Genomic DNA, 20,503 nt, shown 5'->3' with positions numbered 1-20,503 from the left:
AAGTTGCACAATTTTACATGATAACCTGTTGTTGTTTATCGTTCCAGATATCGTCTGACTGGACAACTGTTCAAGTTTTTTTTTTCTCTCGTTCGCATTCATGTTATGTTATGGTACAACTTGGTTCATGTGACGCACCCGACATCGCCCCATGTAAATAGTTCCGTCATATGCACATGCTGTACACGACACACACACACTCTTAGATGCACTCACGACACGATCATATTTATTACCACGTAGGCACATATCTTTGTAAAAAGGGGGGATGTCATGATATTCAAACACACACATCATGATGGACACACCAACAGGCAAATCAGAGCACACAACACCACAACCAATCACACACAAGAACACCAACCACATAAAAAGCACGAGCACGACACCTGGTGGTCAGTAGGTCTGGGGACAAAGACACGGAGAAGAGCTGTTACAAAATCACAAACAGGGAATCCCCACGTGCAGAGTGTCAAGACAAAACTGTACATAGTAAGTTTAAATAAAATAGCGTTGTACCATATACAACCGTGTTGGCTCATCTGTGTGTCAGAACACCCAACACCACAGACAGCAGAAATGGATCCATTTGGAAATGTAATTGTCATCTGGGGAGAGAGAGGCGATTAAGGGATGGTGAGAAAGTGGGTGCATCGCAGAGAGAGAGACTGGTCAACAAAACATGTCTGTGCCAGCTCTCTGAGCAATTTACCAAGTGTCACTCCCCCACCTTCTCTCTGTAACCCTGTACATTCGTCCTTTTCAGATATTAACTCCCCCTGTTGCCGATATAATAATCTGTATTAGCACAAGTAGGCTTCCCTTAACACTTCAATGATTTTACTGTGGAAAGCCCCCAGTCGCCACACTCTGGCGCCTGTTCGGGTACACAGAGGGAGAATTCAGCATGTCCAAATTACCCAACAAACACGTCATTTGGGACTTGTGGGAGGAAGCCGGAGCCCCCGGAGGAAACCCAAGCAGACAGGGGGAGATCGTGCAGACTCCGCACAGACAATGACCCAAGCGGGGAATCGTACCCGGGACCCTGGCGCTGTGAAGCAACTGTGCTAACCACTGTGCGGTCGTGCCACGGTGACTGCAGACGAAGTTGATTTGCGATAAAGGTCTCTTTCTCGCAGATTAGTTTCATGGACCCGAACTTTACCCTTCCTGTGCTGAGTGGCCACGTCCCGTCCCTGCCGTTTCTCGGGCCCAGGCAGAAAGAGACCTCCGTCCCAATCAATCAGGCTCCAGTTACGATTCTAGAGGTTTTCAAATGCCGCTGTGTCTCCCGCTCATGACGTTTTCTGTCCATTGCAGACAAGGACGAGTGTGTCGCCGGCCCTTGTGGACCCTATTCAACCTGCCACAACAAGATTGGAGGGTTCCACTGCAGCTGTCAGCGTGGTTTCACCTCTGTGTCCAATCAGCTTCTCAATGGGACCAGTGTGTCCTTCTGCCAAGGTCAGTATCACTGCAAAGCTGTCCGGCTTTCTGACGCCACCCACCAGCGGTTTGCTACTTCATTTGGGGGGGGGGTGGGGTGGGGGGGCATCCAGGCTGTCAGAAGATATTAAAACATCATAGAAATCCTGATCGGAACTGGACTAGTTTTGGAGAGACTGGGAGCAGTAACAACTGGAAATTGTGATTGATACAAGTAGCACATCAGTTGACCTACAGAAGACTAACCTGTGAATTAGGAGCAGGAGGAGGCCACTGGGCCCCTCGAGCCCTGCTCCGCCATTCAATACGATCTTGACGGATCTGATTGTAACCTCAACCCTTCATCCCTGCCGACCCCCGATCACCTTTCGCCACCTCGTTAGTCAAGAATCTATTAGGTTCGGCCTTAAAAATATTCAAAGATTCTGCTTCTCCGGACTTTTGAGGAAGAGAGTTCGAGAGACTCTCCGCCCTCAGAGAGTTATAAATTCTCCTCATCGCCGTCTCAAATGGGCGACCCCTTAGTTTTAAACAGTGCCCCCCCCCCCCCCGAGTTCCAGGGTCTCCCACAAGATGAAACATCCTCTCCACATCCACCCTGTGCACCCCTCAGCATCTTAAAGGTTTTGATCAAATCGCCACTTATTCTTCCAAACTCCAGCCGATACAAACTCATCCTCTTCAACCTTTCCTCATAAGACAACCCGCCCATTCCTGGTATTTGTCTAGCGGCACAACGGCACAGTGGTCAGCACTGCCGCCTCACCCGCGCCAGGGACCCGGGTTTGATTCCGGCCTCGGTGGCTCTCTGGGTGGGGTTTGCACGTTCTCCCCGTGTCTGCGTGGGTTTCCTTTGGGTGCCACGGTTTCCTCCCACAGTCCAAAGATCGTAGAATCCCGACAGTGCAGAAGGAGGCCATTTGGCCCATCGAGTCCGCACCAGCCCTGGGAAAGAGCGTCCCACTTCAGCCCACACCTCCGCCCTATCCCTACACCCCAGTAACCCCACCTAACGTTTTGGACACTAAGGGCAATTTATCATGGCCAATCCATCTAACCTGCACATCTTTGGACTGCGGGAGGAAACCGGAGCACCCGGAGGAGACCCACGCAGACACTCGGAGGAAGTACAAACTCCACACAGACAGTCACCCGAGACCGAATTGAACCCGGGTCCCTGGCATCGTGAGGCAGCAGTGCTAACCACTGAGCCACCCTGCCGCCCCGTACAGGTTAGGTGGATTGGCCATGATAAAATTGTCACTTAATGTCCAAAGATGTGCCGGGCACGTGAGCTACAGGGCTAGGGCAGCGGAGTGGGCTGAGATAGGTTGCTCTTTCAGAGGTTGGACGCAGACTTGATGGGCCAAATGGCCTCCTTCTTGTAAGGTTTTCGGGCAATTCGGCTCTTTTGGAGAAACTCAGAGACTGTAAACTGACTTTCCAGCCAAGGGAACAGAACCAGTTTTCCCAGCAGGCTTGGCCCGCTGAGCTGAGTGGGGACATAAGCACATAAATATTTACAAACACCCCCCTAGGAGCTACAAGGAAGAAGGAGCCAGACAACAAGATAACATCAAGACACAGACAAAGGGGCACGGGAATACACAGGAGGCTTGCATGCAAGCAGGACAATGGGATGGTCATAGCCCCATGCAAATGTAAATGACCTGGCCTCCACCAGAGCAGAATCCAATCAACACCCCATCAACATAGCAGCGATCTCCGGAGCAGATGGAAGTCTTTGAAAATCTTCAAGGGAGCTCAACCTCGTTATCTCAAAAAACAGACTGGAGGCGGACCTAGGGGAGGTACTCCCATCTCGACAGCTCTGACCGGCTCAAAGGGGGCGGGACCAGCGGGAACTTTAAAACTTACCTTTTCAATGCAAAAGGGGCTGGCCGATCACAGAACAAAGCCAGGTAAAGCAATATAAAAGGGGCTGTGTTTTCAATTGGGGGCCTCTTCGTTCCTGGCTCGACCTCTGCACCCCTGACTTGACCTCTGCAGCCTGTGACCGTAAGTAACCCGCAGCAGCTTGCGAAGCTCCCTTGATTTTAATAGTGGTTGAGGCTTTGGGGAAGGGAACTTGTTTTGTGCCTTGTGATTTTGCTAAAACCTGTGTAACCGTAAGAATTTTCGTTGTGTCCGCTATATTACCTTTTGAATAGACTTAGTTGTATTAGAGCATAAGATTTTATTGTGTTTCTTCTGTTGATGATTTTGACCTGGGTTTTACAATAAATCTTGATTTGATGCTAATTGGAGTCGTTTAAATTCTTCAATCCTTCACCAGCGATCTCTGACCAAGTCATTGTTAAAAATACTCCTCACCTTAATTCCGGGTTCAAGAATCGAGGGTCATCTTGAGCGGTTCACTCAGGACAGACTGCTGGTTAGGAAATAAACAGCAGTGTCCTATTCTCTCTCTTGGGAAGGCTACTCTAGTGGAGTAGGAACCGGGTGGGGGTTGTACCACCGGCAAGAGAGAGAATCACCTGGGTATTGGTAGGGGTCTGGAGATCTGTGTGATATAAGTCTCAGGCTGTCGGTTAGGAATAAACAGCAGGCTTGAATCAGTGCTCTCTTCAGTGGAAGTGTCCCAGTGCGACATCCCCTGGCCTCTGAAGTTTCAGTGCCAGCTGAAGAGAGACACACACAGATATTCAAACCCCAGATATCGGCCCAGTAGTGGAGTAGCGAAGACGGCACCCTCTACAATGGCGACCGGGGCAGGAGCCCGGTGGTTTGGAGTATGTGACTTGGCAGAGGGGGTGAGGGAACGAAGCAAAATGGAGGAGAGAATATCCTCATATTTGTGGCAAAAGGTCAACCTCACCAAACCTTGGGTCTCAGAATTGATCAATGCGGAGCAACCGGTAATGGCAGCGGCTGCATGGACAGAAAGCAAGGCGCACAAAAGGCACTTGGAGAAGGCAGTTTGGCTGGTTTGCCTGTCCGAGCAGGTAGTCAAGACAGAGGATAGGGTCGAAGAGTTAGAGCAGGAGTTGAGAGAAGTGAGGGCCAGCGCAGGGGACAGCGCTAGCGCAGCGGAACGACTGCGGGAAGAAATGGCAGAAATGAAACAGGAAAGCGAGTCTAACCGGTGTGAGAAGGACTATCTCCACTGCCAGATAGTGGAGGGTAAAGAAAAGGAACGGAGGCTCCAGGAACTCTATGCTCGGAGTACAGAGCAGTGTAGGAAGCTGGAGGGGAAGTTCCGGGACATCCAGGCAGCGTACCGAGTGGCTCGCGAGGAAGTAGGGGACTGTGCCCATGGGCCGTGCCAGGCACGAATAACGGAGTTGGAGGAGGCCTTGTCCAGGTTCAGGGGACAGATACACCTGGTAGGTCCAGGGGGGTTCCCTAGGGGCAAGGTGCTCCTCGCAGCGGATGATTCCCCAAAGGCCAAGGGGAATAGACCGCCTCCTGAGGCACCGGGATTGTGTCCGGGCCGGCAGGGGGGGATCGGACTGCACGTTCAGGGGCAAGTCCAAGGGGGGTCGGCAGGGTACCCCCAGCTGGCGGCGTGTCCGCCTGGTTTCGTATGTGGGTCACCATGGGATGGGGACAGACCGCTGCCTGGGATGCCGGTGATGGGGCCGGGTCAGCAGGTAGGGTTTAGACCGCCCGGTCAGGGGCAGGTCCAAGGGGGGTCAGTGGTGTATCCCCAGATAGCGGCGTCTCCTATATGGGTAGTTAGCCCGGGGACAGGGGGGCTACCCAACGAGGCAGGAGAGCTGGACAGTGGGGAGGAGGAGCAGGAACCCCAGGTAGGGCAGATGTGCCCTGTCAGGCAAAGAAGGTATGGTCCCCCGGCGGGGATGGCAAACAGGGGACCGGTTGAGGGCGACATTATCGTTCCTCATGGGGCATCCGCGCTCAGGGGGATGGTGGCCCACGTTCCCAGACTAACTCCAAAGGGGGATCCGTCGCTGCATTTTATGGAGGTGGAACAGGCTGCCAACATCAATGACTGCGACGAAGGGGAGCAAATAAAGATGCTCCTGATAACCCTAGATGCCCAGCTATGCAGGACAGTGACCTCTGGGAATGGGGGAAGACCTGACACCTGGGCGGCAGCACAGACTGCTGTTCTGGAGGCAATGGGTTTGAATCTGGGGAGCCCTTTCATGAGGGTGGGGGAAACCAAACAGCAACCAGGGGAATCTCCCACCATGTTCGCAGACAGACTGTGGACTGTCTATGTGGAGGCGTGTGGGGCTCCCGCGGATAGGCAGAATTTAGATGAGAGAACAGCCCACTGGCTGAAGACCCTCGTAGCTAACTGTCTCCCTCACGTTAGGGCAAAGGCCGAACACTGGTTCGACCCGCAGAGTCCGGACCTTAATGAGGCAGAGGTCCTTAGGAAACTCACCCTTGCATATCGTAATGGGGAGAGGGGTGAGGACAAGCCCCTTAAGGGTAGGGTGCATGAAATCGCGCCAGCAGCCCCTAAGAGAGAGTGGAAGCATGAGAAATACTTATGCTACGGGTGTGGGAAGGCCGGGCATTTCAAGAGGGAATGTAAAAACCCTAGCAAGGAGGAGAGGGCTCCCGCAGTAGAGAGTCAGACCCCGGCGGCAGGAGCAGCTGCCCCGGAAACCTTCGAGGTAAAGAAACTTTTAGCCTTTTTGCAGAGCCTAGCAGCTGGGTCGGGACAGGTGGCAATGGCAACGGGCCAGGGCCTGCCCGCACCCACACCACAAGAACCCGTATGACTACCCAGGGAGCAGCCTCAGGAAAAAGGGAGCGCAGGGGTAGTTCTAGCCCCAGACCCTGGTCCGGTCCAGGTGCAGGGTCCCATTCTGGAGGCTGCCCCAGCGGCTATTTGCAGTTTAAATCCCTTAAGGTGGGACCCATGCGAACGCCACATCAGTCAATTTAAATTGTTCCACCCCATAAGGACAAAAAAGAGCAAGGTGGGGGGAAGACGGGGGGTGGTAGTGGAGAAACCCCCCGTAGAATTAACGACGGTGGGGGAGGTCCCTGACTCCACGGTCACACAACCGGTGACAAGGTGCTGTCCCGAAGGGGCAGTCCCAAAGAGACCGACAGTGCTGCAAGCACCCAGCCCAGGGACAGGAACGATTCCCAAGCCCTTACCTGTGGGTCAGGTAGCCTGCCTTAGTATAGAGGCTAAGGAGGCGGAGGAAGTGGAGGTATCACCTTGGGTTTGGGAACCAGTCAGGGGACGAAGGAGCAATCGGGTCTCCAAGCCCCCGGTAAGATGGTCCCCATCACACCTCCCTGTCACCCGGTCCCGCAGTAAGGGGGCCCGAGTAGAAGGGAGCGATGAGGGATCACCGAACCCTGTTGGGAAAGGAGAGGCAAGGGGCAGCCCGAACCCCCGGGAGGGGACGGTCTGGCCCGAGCCGTTGGACCAAACAGGTGGACTGCCCCAGTTTAGCGGGGCACAGTTTTAATTTGGCCACCCGGAGACGGGTGGCATTGTATATATCATATTCCTTTTTCTTTCCCCCTGCTAGTTCTAATTAGTGTGTAGTTGTGTGTGAAGTATTTAGGATCGTGGGAACACAGAAGCGCCTGGTGCAAGGGTAAAATGATGAAGCACCAGGCACTAGGACCCTGGTGCAGCCGGGCTGTAAAACACAGAACCCCAGACAGGCTGCGGCAACTTCAAAGCAGGAGCTGCTGCTGCCACCAGATAGCGGCAGGCACTAGGACCCTGGGGAGCCGGGCTGTAAACACAGAACCCCAGACAGGCTGCGGCAACTTCAAAGCAGAAGCTGCTGCCGCCACCGGATAGCACCCATGCACTTCAAGGTAGGTAGGTCTGTAGAGGCAAGAATGTGTTTTGGTTTTACAGATGGGGCACCCGACGATGTGGAGTTTGCTGATCTTGGCGATGGTGGGACCGGGAGAACTCCGCAGAGGCGAGACAGAAGAGTCCTTCGACTGACCGGGTTAGGGTGACTGAGGGCAGGCGGGTGTGTTCAACCTGTGAGGGGGACGTTCCTTTGGGGAGACGGTGGTGGCCCAGGAAGCTGAGGCTGGACATGAGGGATCGGTCCTCGGACTGGGAACGGACTGGACAACACCTAACGGACCATCACGGGGTCACCGGGTAGGATCACCGTTTGCGGGGATAAGGGGTGGGCTTCTGACCAGGGCATTTATTTGTGTTCATGGGGATCTACCAAGGCATGTCCACAAGGGGCATTAATCACTTTTGTAAGGTGGTGGCAGAACCCAGGGAACGGGATAAATTGACCGCAGTGGGGAGGGATGTGTAACGCCCAGGGAAGGGATGACTGTAGAAGCTACCGAACTGCTGGTTCAGGTAAAGCGACCCCTGCCCACAGCCCAACCGATCGACCCTCACAACTGTCCGATCACCACCAGGGGGGAGCCTGAGAATGGTTTAGTGTTTGCCCCCACAAAGGAAATGTTGTACAGGGGGTACATTATGCTGCCGCCTCAGTTGGACTAAACCTTTCAGCTGCAGGTATCGACGATGGAGGATAAATGAAGAGCCCTCAACGGGAAGAAGCGAAGTGCAGCCAAGAAAGGAGGATCCTTGATGAAATAAACAAATGCAATTGTAAATAGTTGTATGGATTCGCGGGTCCCAGTTACTTGACTGGGATATATGTACAGGGACCCTTACGTTTGGGGTTCCGGTGAAATGTGTACTTGAGTGGGAGATATGTACAGGGACCCTTACGTTTGGGGTTCCGGTGCAATGTGTATATGTTACTGTCTGCTTGAATTAAGTATGGTCTTGTCTTTCCCTTTCATTGAAATCAGGGGTAGCCTAGATTAAGGGAACTGTCTTGGGACTTGTAGTTTCGCATGTTGTTGGGGGGGGGACCTACGGTCCACACAAAAGGAAATAATTGCCCTTCACCTGTGTCGATACGGTCCAAGCAGGTAGGGACGTATCGAAGGGGCATCTGTAAGGTTTTCGGGCAATTCGGCTCTTTTGGAGAAACTCAGAGACTGTAAACTGACTTTCCAGCCAAGGGAACAGAACCAGTTTTCCCAGCAGGCTTGGCCCGCTGAGCTGAGTGGGGACATAAGCACATAAATATTTACAAACACCCCCCTAGGAGCTACAAGGAAGAAGGAGCCAGACAACAAGATAACATCAAGACACAGACAAAGGGGCACGGGAATACACAGGAGGCTTGCATGCAAGCAGGACAATGGGATGGTCATAGCCCCATGCAAATGTAAATGACCTGGCCTCCACCAGAGCAGAATCCAATCAACACCCCATCAACATAGCAGCGATCTCCGGAGCAGATGGAAGTCTTTGAAAATCTTCAAGGGAGCTCAACCTCGTTATCTCAAAAAACAGACTGGAGGCGGACCTAGGGGAGGTACTCCCATCTCGACAGCTCTGACCGGCTCAAAGGGGGCGGGACCAGCGGGAACTTTAAAACTTACCTTTTCAATGCAAAAGGGGCTGGCCGATCACAGAACAAAGCCAGGTAAAGCAATATAAAAGGGGCTGTGTTTTCAATTGGGGGCCTCTTCGTTCCTGGCTCGACCTCTGCACCCCTGACTTGACCTCTGCAGCCTGTGACCGTAAGTAACCCGCAGCAGCTTGCGAAGCTCCCTTGATTTTAATAGTGGTTGAGGCTTTGGGGAAGGGAACTTGTTTTGTGCCTTGTGATTTTGCTAAAACCTGTGTAACCGTAAGAATTTTCGTTGTGTCCGCTATATTACCTTTTGAATAGACTTAGTTGTATTAGAGCATAAGATTTTATTGTGTTTCTTCTGTTGATGATTTTGACCTGGGTTTTACAATAAATCTTGATTTGATGCTAATTGGAGTCGTTTAAATTCTTCAATCCTTCACCAGCGATCTCTGACCAAGTCATTGTTAAAAATACTCCTCACCTTAATTCCGGGTTCAAGAATCGAGGGTCATCTTGAGCGGTTCACTCAGGACAGACTGCTGGTTAGGAAATAAACAGCAGTGTCCTATTCTCTCTCTTGGGAAGGCTACTCTAGTGGAGTAGGAACCGGGTGGGGGTTGTACCACCGGCAAGAGAGAGAATCACCTGGGTATTGGTAGGGGTCTGGAGATCTGTGTGATATAAGTCTCAGGCTGTCGGTTAGGAATAAACAGCAGGCTTGAATCAGTGCTCTCTTCAGTGGAAGTGTCCCAGTGCGACATCCCCTGGCCTCTGAAGTTTCAGTGCCAGCTGAAGAGAGACACACACAGATATTCAAACCCCAGATATCGGCCCAGTAGTGGAGTAGCGAAGACGGCACCCTCTACAATTATCTGATCTGCTTCTGATGCACTTACATCTTTCGATAAGGAGACTGGCATCAATACTCCCGATGTGACCTCACTGTCCAGAGGATCAATAATTTTCCAGTTTAGATTTTGCTTCAGATATTCCCTCAGCATTGACTCCCAGTCAATATTATAAGTGGCTCCGATAGACAAAAATAAGGAGAATCTATTCCTGACTGGTCAGCAACCAGATTGAAGGTCACTGGCAAAAGAACCAGAGATGGGTTAAGTAGAAATTTAATTTATGCAGCCATCTGCTAAGATCTGGAATGCGCTACCTGAAAGTTGTGGTCGGTGCTGCTTAAGAGGTTTAGGCCACACCCAGACATTGCCAAGAATCGGTAGAATTCAATGATCGGCACTCAATATTTATGAGCACAGACATGTAATCTTATATTCCGGAATAATCAAATCAAGTGGGGAAATGAATGCCATTAACATGATATTGCAGAAATCCCAGAACGATATTATGATTTGCGATTTCTGCAGATGCCTTTACCCTCAGAGACAAAAGTAAATTGAATGCAGACTGAACGTCAGATGACACTAAAATGGTCCATTAGGTTTGACGCCCACTCTCCACTCCTCCCTACCCTTCAAGTTTGGGTTGTGACCCATTGAGGGCTGGAGGAGAGATCCTAGCACGGTAGCACAAGTGGATAGCACTGTGGCTTCACAGCGCCAGGGTCCCAGGTTCGATTCCCCGCTGGGTCGCTGTCTGTGCGGAGTCTGCACGTTCTCCCCGTGTTGTCTGCGTGGGTTTCCTCCAGGTGCTCCGGTTTCCTCCCACAGTCCAAAGACGTGCAGGTTAGGCGGATTGGCCATGATAAATTGCCCTTAGTGTCCAAAAAGGGTAGGAGGGGTTATTGGGTTACGGGGATAGGGTGGAAGTGAGGGCTTAAGTGCGTTGGTGCAGACTCGATGGACCGAATGGCCCCCTTCTGCAATGTATGTTCTTTGTATCTATGTAAATATCAGACAGCCGGAATGTTAGCTTCAGGCTAACATGATCAGTTGGATTTATTTGCAAAGTAATTATACAGAAGTGACTTTTGAAGATTACCCACGAGTCACAGCGCAGGGAGACGTTTCATTTCCAATCCGAATCATTATTTAGCCTCCTTGCCTGGGTTTCCTATTTAAGGGTTACTTTTTGGCCAGCGTGAGCTCAGTTGATTGAGATGCTCCGCTCATTTCCTGGAGGGCACACCTCTGCCAAACAGAATTGACTGTTACGGGTGTGGACCAGGTCCCAATCCCCAGTTTGAAAGGCCACTGCTCCACCACTTACCCCAAGCTCGTCATTTTTATTTTGCAGATACCAACGAGTGTGGCTCGAGTCCATGTGGGCCCACTGCATTCTGTCACAACACTGAAGGGAGTTTTTACTGTACTTGCGGCAAAGGATTTTATTCAGTTTCCGGAAATTATATGTTCACTGGTGAAACCGAGTCCCTCTGTAGAGGTGAATACCTTGACTGTTTGTTCTTTAGTGATATTTTGCTCTTCATTGCTCGCTCCTTGCTCTATATCTGTGCCCATAATATTTTTCCTGTTCATCCCAGCCCTCAACAAACACATCTTCTCAATGAAACGGAACGCACGCTCCTTTCACAGATCTGAGTCGTAGCCTGCAGCTTATTTACTGCTCCTTCCTCGGTAATATCATGACACATCCCCTCTCCTGGAGTACCCTTCCACCCCATCGAAGTTGATGGAATCAACCTGCTCTTGAAGCCAACCCTCAAATCCTTCTTTTGCCTCCAGCTATTGGCTCAGCTCTAGCCCCGCCTTCTGTGAACCAAACTTCCCACCGGAATGAATTTCGATTGGTGTTCATCTGTCCCTCCACTCCCTGTTCACATCCGTCCAATCCGGAACCTTCTACCTCGCCCCCAGCCCCATGACTGCAACAGCCAAAGTTACCTCCCCACCCCATTTGGTCTGACTGTTTACAGTTCATCAGCCTTCCTCATCTTTCCCAGTCTGTCTGAGGTTTATTGACACTGGCAACTATGCTCTCCTGAGCGTTAGTTTCAACTCCATGAATTCCATCCACCTCCTTGTCAGCTCAGTGAAGGACGATCAATTTGACTGGAGACAAAGTTGAATCCAAACTTCGCAGCACGGTAGCATTGTGGATAGCACAATTGCTTCACAGCTCCAGGGTCCTAGGTTCGATTCCGGCTTGGGTCACTGTCTGTGCGGAGTCTGCACATTCTCCCCGTGTGTGCGTGGGTTTCCTCTGGGTGCTCCGGTTTCCTCCCACAGTCCAAAGATGTGCAGGTTAGGTGGATTGGCCATGATAAAATTGCCCTTAGTGTCCAAAATTGCCCTTAGTGTTGGGTGGAGTTACTGGGTTATGGGGATAGGGTGGAGGTGTTGACCTTGGGTACGGTGCTCTTTCCAAGAGCCGGTGCAGACTCGATGGGCCGAATGGCCCCCTTCTGCACTGTAAATTCTATGATCTATGAAACTGAGGCTTTATTAGTATCAGATGTGTGGCCTCCCACAGCAGCTGGCAAAATAGCTGCGAGCTGGAGGCCACGCATATTTATAACCCGCCTCCTGGGCGGAGCTAGCATGCAGGGGCCACAGGTGAACCTGTAGTGCAGGTTCTACCGTACAACCCCTAATATCAGAACACAGTGGTTTACCACACTCAGTTGGCTGGTTCTTGATGCGGAGCGAGGCCAACAGAGTGGGTTCAGTTCCCATACCGAGTGATGTGACTCAAGAAGGCCCCCCCCTTCTCAATCTCGTCCCTCGGATGACGTCTGGCGACCTTCAGGTTAAATCACCACCAGACAGCTCCCCTCCCGCCCCTCAAAGGGGAAATCTGGTACCATGGCAACTTAACTTACTCACTACTATTACCTTGCTCCATCCTCAAAGGAGGCAGGGCCGCTCCTGCTAGGATCTCTCCTCCAGCCCTCGATGGAGCACAACCCAAACTTTCATCTTTTCATAATTCTCATCTGCACACTTGCCTCTCAGAAAATTAGCGTGGTTAAACTTCACAATGCTTGTTGTTTATGTTCAGTTTTACCTTGTCTATCAATGCACTCAGGTGTAAAACTTCTGATTAATTGTCAAATTGCTGCAACCTGTCCCATGAGGGAAGATTGGACATGTTGTGTTCTGCTTCTTCATGTGGTATAAGCTGCTTCCTTGATGTACACTCTGACAAAGGAAGGTTCAGACTTGGAGATGGGTTTAACACATTTATTGAACAGTTAACAATTCTCCTCCATGAGTTCGACTCTCCTGCTAATCTTGCTGTAGTAACTCAATCTAACTAACCAGTCTGCTCTAATCCATGCGGTGGGTGTGATGCTTCCTGATCTGCCCCTGTCTCTCTGACTGTCGCCTATGGAAAGAGAAAGAGCATGTGTGCCCTGTCCTTTTATATGGGTAGCCCCCTTGTGGTAGTGTCACCTCTGGGTGTCTTGACTGCCCATTGGTCGTGTCCTATCTTACTGACCTATTGGTTGAGTGTCTGTGTGTCGTGATGTCTCTGATGCTCCCTCTAATGTTTATTTAGTCTTAACCCCTTGTGTATTTACAGTGATGCATATCACCACAGGACAGACTGGGCTTGTTCCCACTGGAGTTTAGAAGAGTAAGGGGTGATAAATTGGAGTGTGTAAGATGCTGGGTTCGAGTCAACTAATTGGGAACAGAGTCGTTAGCGAGCAGGTTTTGGCAATGTGTTTCCAGACCCTCGCAGTGTGAGAAAACACATGGCTATAAAACGCGGCTCGCAATGTATAAATGGGCCTCAGTGGGGAACGCACGGCTGAGGCCGCACCTTGCCCCGTTTTGTACAGTGTGGAGCTCCGTTTCGCGGAACTCTCCATTGTAGCGAGAGATTGGGACGCCATTTTAAAATGGCGTCCCAATCTCCAAGGGCCAAAGTGACCCCTGAACCCCCAGCCCCAACGCACTATGGGAGGGTCCCTGCATCCCCCAACACCCACGCAGGGCACCGCTGCCTGATCATGCACATGCACAAAACATGCCAGCTTTGTATCTTGGCAGTGCCAACCTGGCACCCTAGCAGTGCCCATGCCAGCTGGCAAAGCCACCTGGGCACCTTGGCAGTGCCAATATGACATCCCAGCAGTGCCCATGCCAGCTGGAAATGCCACGTGGGCACCTTGGCACTGCCAAGCTGGCACCTAGGTGGCACTGCCAGGGTGCCAAGCCAGCACCAGACTCCACGCAGACTGCCGCCCAAGGCTGGAATCGAACCCGAGCCCCTGGCGATGTGAGACAGCAGTGCTGACCATTATTAACCATTGTGCTGCCGTGCCGCTGTACGAAATGCTGCCACTTCTCCATTCTCCATAGTACAGCCCTCAATCACCCCAGTTCTTCTCCTGTAACTCAGTTGCTGCTCCATGGGCTAGTGTCCGCCAATGTTCCAACCTACTCTCTCTCTTCATGAACTGTTCCTCCCCAACAAGGTTTCCAGAATCAATTGAAAAGCATCTTTTTGTCGACAACTGTTGGCTCATGCCAATCGCACCTTCTCCAAAAGTTATTTATTCTTTAACATGGGTGTCGCTGGCAAGGAGACAGCTTTTGTTTCCCAACCCTAATTGCCCTTGAACCGAGTTGCTTGCTTGACCATTTCAGGGTTAACCACATTGCTGGGAGTCTGGACTCGCGAATAGGCCAGACCAGACAAGGATTTACTTTCCTAAAGGTCCAGACTTTTAAACAACAATTGGCAGTTTCACCACCGCCATTCATCAGCTAGCCGTGAGGCTGGCTTTCAATTCCACCAGCTTCCCAGGTGGGATTTGAACCTATGTCCCCAGCACAGCAACCTGGCAATCTGGATTACTCGTCCACCTTGTCCCCATCTCTCCAAAGTCCGGGATTAATCACTGTCACCTAACTCGCTCCTCCCACATTCCCTATTCCAATCCATTCAATCTGGTTTAGGCCCCAATCCCAACATCGAGAAGGCCCAAGAAAAGCAGTACAACCTCTGCGTTAGCCTCTCCTCCTGAGCTTTTAATTCTTGGCTCCTTTCTACTTCTTACCTGCACATTTGTCGAACAGCAGCACGGTTCGCAACCATGGGGTTAGTCTTCGTGTCCAACCCTATCAGCCCTTCGTCACCATGAGTTATATATCAATGATTGTGCTAGCTAATTAATCTCCAAACGTAACTGCTGCTCAACATCAGCAAGGGCACTGAGGCAGAGCTTGACATTTTACATTTCCCATTTATTATTTCCATTGACTCTAGTGGAATTGTAAATTTCGAGAGATGTAACGTTGGCTACATCTACATTGACGTCTAAATGCCAGAGTATAAAAGACAGCAAAGAATGACCAAAGAAATAAGGCGGGAGAACTTAGAGAAGTTAAAAACAGACAGTAAGAGATTCCACAGCTAATTAAAGTGGAAAAGAGTGACTAAAACGCGTGTAGGGGGTCTTGTGACGCAGTGGGTTAGCGTCCCTGCTTCTGAGCTAGAAACCTTCGGGTACGAGTCCCCACCCCAGGACTTGACGGTCAAGGAAGGTCAACACGTTTGGAACCCGGTCAAACAGGTCACCCTGCAAATCCTTCCAATGGCTGGCGGTGAGAGCGGGAGAGGCTCCTGGTCAGCCACACTTGGTGTAGAGTGGCGTACCTCAAGCTATCAACCACCGGCGACAGGCGAGCAACCTGTTCCAGAAATTAGCAGCTATGGAAACAGACAAAAGCCTGCCCGAGTGGCCACATGGTGCGGGAGGAGAATTGGAATGGGAATGTGAGTGTGGGTCATCTGGAGATTGAGTTTGCGGAATTAATAATGGAGAATAAGAAAATGGCACATGCATTGAATAGATAATTTGGGTCTCCCTTTACTGTAGAAGACACAAAAAACATCCCAGAAATACTTATAAATGAAAGGAAGAGAAGAACGTAAGACAGTTACAATCTCCAGGGAAAGGGTAATGAAGAAATTATTAGAACTAAAAGCTGACAAGTCCCCAGATCCAGATGGACTTTTCTTACAAGAAAAATCTGCCGAGATAGTTAATGCACTGGTTTTAATTTCCAAATTTCCCTCGATTCTGGAAAGATTCCCATCAGATTGGAAAACAGGGAATGTAACTCCTCGATCCAAAAAAGGAAGGAGATAGCCAGTTATCCCAACCTCTAGTCAAAGGGAAAATGCTAGAATCCCTGATTTAAGGAGGTTACAGCAGAACATTTGGAAAATCTCAATGCGATCTGGCAGATTCAGAATGGTTTTGTGAAGGGGAAACATGACTGAGGAAATAGCATGCGATGTGGATAAAGGGGAACCTGCGGATGTGGTGTAATAGGATTTCAAAAAGGCATTGGATTAAGGTGCTACTTCCGAAGATACTGCAGGAAATAAGAGCTCATGGAGCAAGTGCTCTTGCCCAAACAAAACTTGAATTTACGCACCTCATTTTCAGATTGCTTGAGATGTGGTTATGCTTCCAACCCCCATCATCTTGAACAGCTCGACCAATTTCTCAATCTTTACGATCCGTTCAATAATTCACACGGTCTTATTCATACCACTTCCTCCTCCAGCCTCAACCTTTCCAAAGCTTTTCTTCTCCTTCTCTCTGGCTTCACCTCATACAAACTCCAGCCGCTCGCTGTGTTGCAAAAACCCTCTCATCTATTTCCCCCCGTCCGGAAGACTTGTACCAATTATCACCGACTTCAAGATCTCCTTCTGCATCCACGGGCCACTTCATTCCATTCTAACACTGTAACCTTCTCCAGCCCTGTGTCCCTGCTCTTCCATCTTTAGACGACTAAGCATTTTGACCTACCTCCAGCTCCACTGCCGATGAAGGGGCCTTTCCCCCACTCTGAAACACTTCCTAAACCACATTGCGTCTTTCTCCACATTCAAAAGGTCTACTTGAACCATGCCCTACACCTGTCCGCTCTTGGCACTGTTAAATGTCACATTTGGGAGTGCTACATTCAGGCTAAAATGATACGGGAACATGGGAACAAAGGCACAGGAGTAGGCCATTCAGCCCATTGACTCTGCTCCACCGTTCAATGAGACCGTGGATGGTCAGACATTTCAATTACCTTTACCCACACTTTATCCCAAATCCTTTACATTATTGTTAATCAGAAATCTATCTCTGCTTTGAACTTACTCAATGACGGAGCCTCCCTGGGCGGCAATGTAGCACAGAGGTTAGCATTGCTGCCTCACAGCGCCAGGGATCTGCGTTCAATTCTGGCCTTGGGTGACTGTCTGTGTGGAGTTTGCACGTCCTCCCCGTGTCTGCGTGGGTTTCCTCCAAGTGCTCTGGTTACCTCCCACAGTCCAAAGATGTGCAGGTTAGGTGGATTGGCCATGATAAATTGCCCCTTAGTGTCCAAAGGTGGACAAAGATGTGTAGGTTAGTGTTATAACCTGCCTGCTTACCATTGTCTGGGGACTAATGACAATCCCACAATCCTGTGGGAGTATGAGCTTCCCCAATGGGGGGGGGGGGGGGGGGGGCAGAGAAACCATTAGTAAACTCCATATATAAATAAAGCTGGCCAGTTTGGAACCAGCAGGAAGGAGTGTGCAGCAAGGGAAGTTGCTGCTGTTATATATAAATGTTATTGTAAATAAATGTTATTACTTTGTATCCTTAAAACTCGTGCTGGATTCTTCGTGGCCCTTACAAAAGTTAGGTGGAGTTACAGCGTTATTGGGACAGGTCAGGAAGTGGGCCTAGGTAGGGTCGGGGTGCAGACCCAATAGACCAAATGGGCTCCTTCTGCACTGGAGGGATTCTGTGGATATAATCCTCTGGGGTAGTGAATTCCAAAGATTCACAACTTAAATTTATGTACAAAGTAATTAGCCAGAAGCACCATCTAAAGATGAGAGATGTGTAATTTTTAATTTTAAGACTCTCCCCATCCTTTAGTTTTTCAGTGCAACTTTGCATCTTTGAAGGTCAACTTCACGCGGGGTTGTTTAGACAGCACTAAACCTCATTTTGTGCAAGGGATTTGTTTCTACAGCGCCGGTAGTTGCTCACACCTGAGGGCCGGGTTTGAAACCAGCTCCAAATACTGAACACAATGAACTCTGATACTTATCAATCTTCTTACATTGCAGATGTCGATGAATGTCTCTCAAACCCATGTGGGTCTAATTCAATCTGTGACAACACAAAAGGGAGTTTTTACTGTTCCTGCGAGCGAGGGTTTTACTCAGAATCTGGAGATCATCAATTTGCTGGTCCTGCTGAGTCGTACTGCAAAGGTGAATACAATTACGCATTGGACATTGGTCTTGAGCAATAGTTAACGTCAACAGTGCATTCTTCATTGCTCAGTTTCTGCTTTACCAGTGGTCGCAATATGCAACAGATTCTCCTTGGTCCACCCTTCGACAAGGCATTTTCCCGATGAGACTCAATGTTTGTTCCCTTCACTCATTGCCTGCGGTTCAATGGCTGCTCCTGGCCTCAATGCTCACCAAGTCCATTCTCCTCAAGCACAGTTCCTCCCAGTCAGATTGACTTTCCCCTTAAAAGAACCTACCTGTCCCTCTGTTGGCTCAAACTATTGGCTCGCATCTCCAGTCTCGCCTTCCCTCAGAGTCTAGAATGAATTACTCTGTCCCAATTCAGTGAGCATCACTCCCAGCGCTCTCCATTTGCGTTTGTCCTTAGAAACATAGAAAATCGGAGCAGGAGGAGGCCATTCGGCCCGTCGAGCCCGCTCCGCCATTCGTTACGATCATGGCTGATCACCCAGCTCAATATCCTAATCCCTAAGAGGGACACTCTGGGGCAATTTAGCACGGCCAATCCACCTAACTTGCAAATCTGTTGGACTGTGGGAGGAAACTGGAGCACCCGGAGGAAGCCCACGCACACACGGGGAGAAAGTGCAAAACCACAAAGACAGTCACCTGAGGCCGGGATCGAACCCAGGTCCCTGGCGCTGTGTGGCAGCAGTGCTAGCCACTGTGCACCCATGCCGCCATGTTCCCATGTGTCTGCTCCCCTTGTCCTTCTAGAACAAAGAAAGAACAAAGAAAAATTACAGCACAGGAACAGGCCCTTCGGCCCTCCAAGCCTGCGCCGATCCAGATCCTCTACTTAAAACTGTTGTCTATTTTCTAAGGATCTGTATCCCTCTGCTCCCTGCCCATTCATTTATCTTTTTAGATACCTCTTAAATGATGCTATCGTGCCCGCCTCTACCACCTCCGCCGGCAATGTGTTCCAGGCACCCACCACCCTCTGCGTAAAGAACTTTCCACGCACATCTCCCTTAAACCTTTCCCCTCACACCTTGAACTCATGACCCCCTAGTAATTGAGTCTCCCACTCTGGGAAAAAGCTTCTTGCTATCCACCCTGTCTATACCTCTCATGATTTTGTAGACCTCAATGAGGTCCCCCTCAATCTCCGTCTTTCTAATGAAAATGATCCTAATCTATTCAACCTCTCTTCATAGTTAGCGCCTTCCATACCAGGCAACATCCTGGTGAACCTCCTCTGCACCTTCTCCAAAGCATCTACATCATTTTGGTAATGTGGCGACCAGAACTGTACGCAGTATTCCAAATGTGGCCGAACCAAAGTCTTAGACAACTGTAACATGACCTGCCAACTCTTGTACTCAATACCCCTTCCGATGAAGGAAAGCATGCCGTATGCCTTCTTGACCACTCTATCGACCTGCGCAGTCACCTTCAGGGTACAATAGACCTGAACACCCAGATCTCTCTGTACATCAATTTTCCCCAGGGCTTTTTCATTGACCGTACAGTTCGCTCTTGAATTGGATCTTCCAAAATGCATCACCTCGCATTTGCCCGGATTGAACTCCATCTGCCATTTCTCCGCCCAACTCTCCAATCTATCTATATTCTGCTGTATTCTCTGACAGTCCCCTTCACTATCTGCTACTCCACCAATCTTAGTGTCATCTTCAAACTTGTTAATCAGACCACCTATACCTTCCTCCAGATCATTTATGTATATCACAAACAATAGTGGTCCCAGCACGGATCCCTGTGGAACACCACTGGTCACAGTTCTCCATTTTGAGAAACTCCCTTCCACTACTACTCTCTGTCTCCTGTTGCCCAGCCAGTTCTTTATCCATCTAGCTAGGACACCCTGGACCCCACGAGACTTCACTTTCTCCATCAGCCTACCATGGGGAACCTTATCAAATGCCTTACTGAAGTCCATGTATATGACATCTACAGCCCTTCCCTCGTCAATCAGCTTTGTCACTTCCTCATAGAATTCTATTATGTTGGTAAGACATTACCTTCCCTGCACAAAACCATGTTGCCTATCACTGATAAGCCCATTTTCTTCCATATGGGAATAGATCCTATCCCTCTAGATGGTCATGGCCTTGGGTTTAAAAGGTGCTTTCTATGGAGACTTGGTGAGTCTCTGCAGTGCATCTTGTAGAGGGTACACACGGCTGCTACTCTGCGTCGGTGGTGGAGGGAGTGAATGTTTGTGGACGGGGTGCCAATCAAGCAGGGCTGCTTTGTCCCGGATGGTGTTGAGCTTCTTGAGTGTTGTTGGAGCTGCACTCATCCAGGCAAATAGAGAGTATTCCATCACACTCCTGACTTGTGCCTTGTAGATTATGTGGATATGTGGAGTCAGGAGGCATGTTATTTACTTCAGGATCCTTAGCCTTTGACCTACAAAGAACAAAGAAATGTACAGCACAGGAACAGGCCCTTCGGCCCTCCAAGCCCGTGCCGACCATGCTTGCCGACTAAAC

General features: G+C 50.1%; 1 protein-coding gene across 3 annotated transcripts in view; it reads left to right on the top strand.

The window, feature by feature from the left end:
* The window catches only part of LOC140403319 (adhesion G protein-coupled receptor E3-like), a 122,686-nt gene that overhangs the window by 32,569 nt on the left and 69,614 nt on the right, over positions 1-20,503 (top strand). Inside the window, exons 3-5 of one of the 3 annotated variants that reach the window (XM_072491166.1) lie at positions 1,324-1,467; positions 11,043-11,189; positions 17,853-17,999. In XM_072491166.1, the coding sequence (XP_072347267.1) occupies positions 1,324-1,467; positions 11,043-11,189; positions 17,853-17,999 (438 nt within the window). The remainder of the gene's footprint in view (positions 1-1,323; positions 1,468-11,042; positions 11,190-17,852; positions 18,000-20,503) is intronic. The other 2 variants (XM_072491167.1, XM_072491168.1) reach the window with 2 other exon arrangements.

Source organism: Scyliorhinus torazame, chromosome 27 (assembly GCF_047496885.1).
Source record: "Scyliorhinus torazame isolate Kashiwa2021f chromosome 27, sScyTor2.1, whole genome shotgun sequence".
Taxonomy (NCBI): Eukaryota; Metazoa; Chordata; class Chondrichthyes; order Carcharhiniformes; family Scyliorhinidae; genus Scyliorhinus; species Scyliorhinus torazame.
The sequence above is the reverse complement of the archived record's forward strand: the minus strand, read 5'-3'. Positions and strand labels throughout refer to the sequence as shown.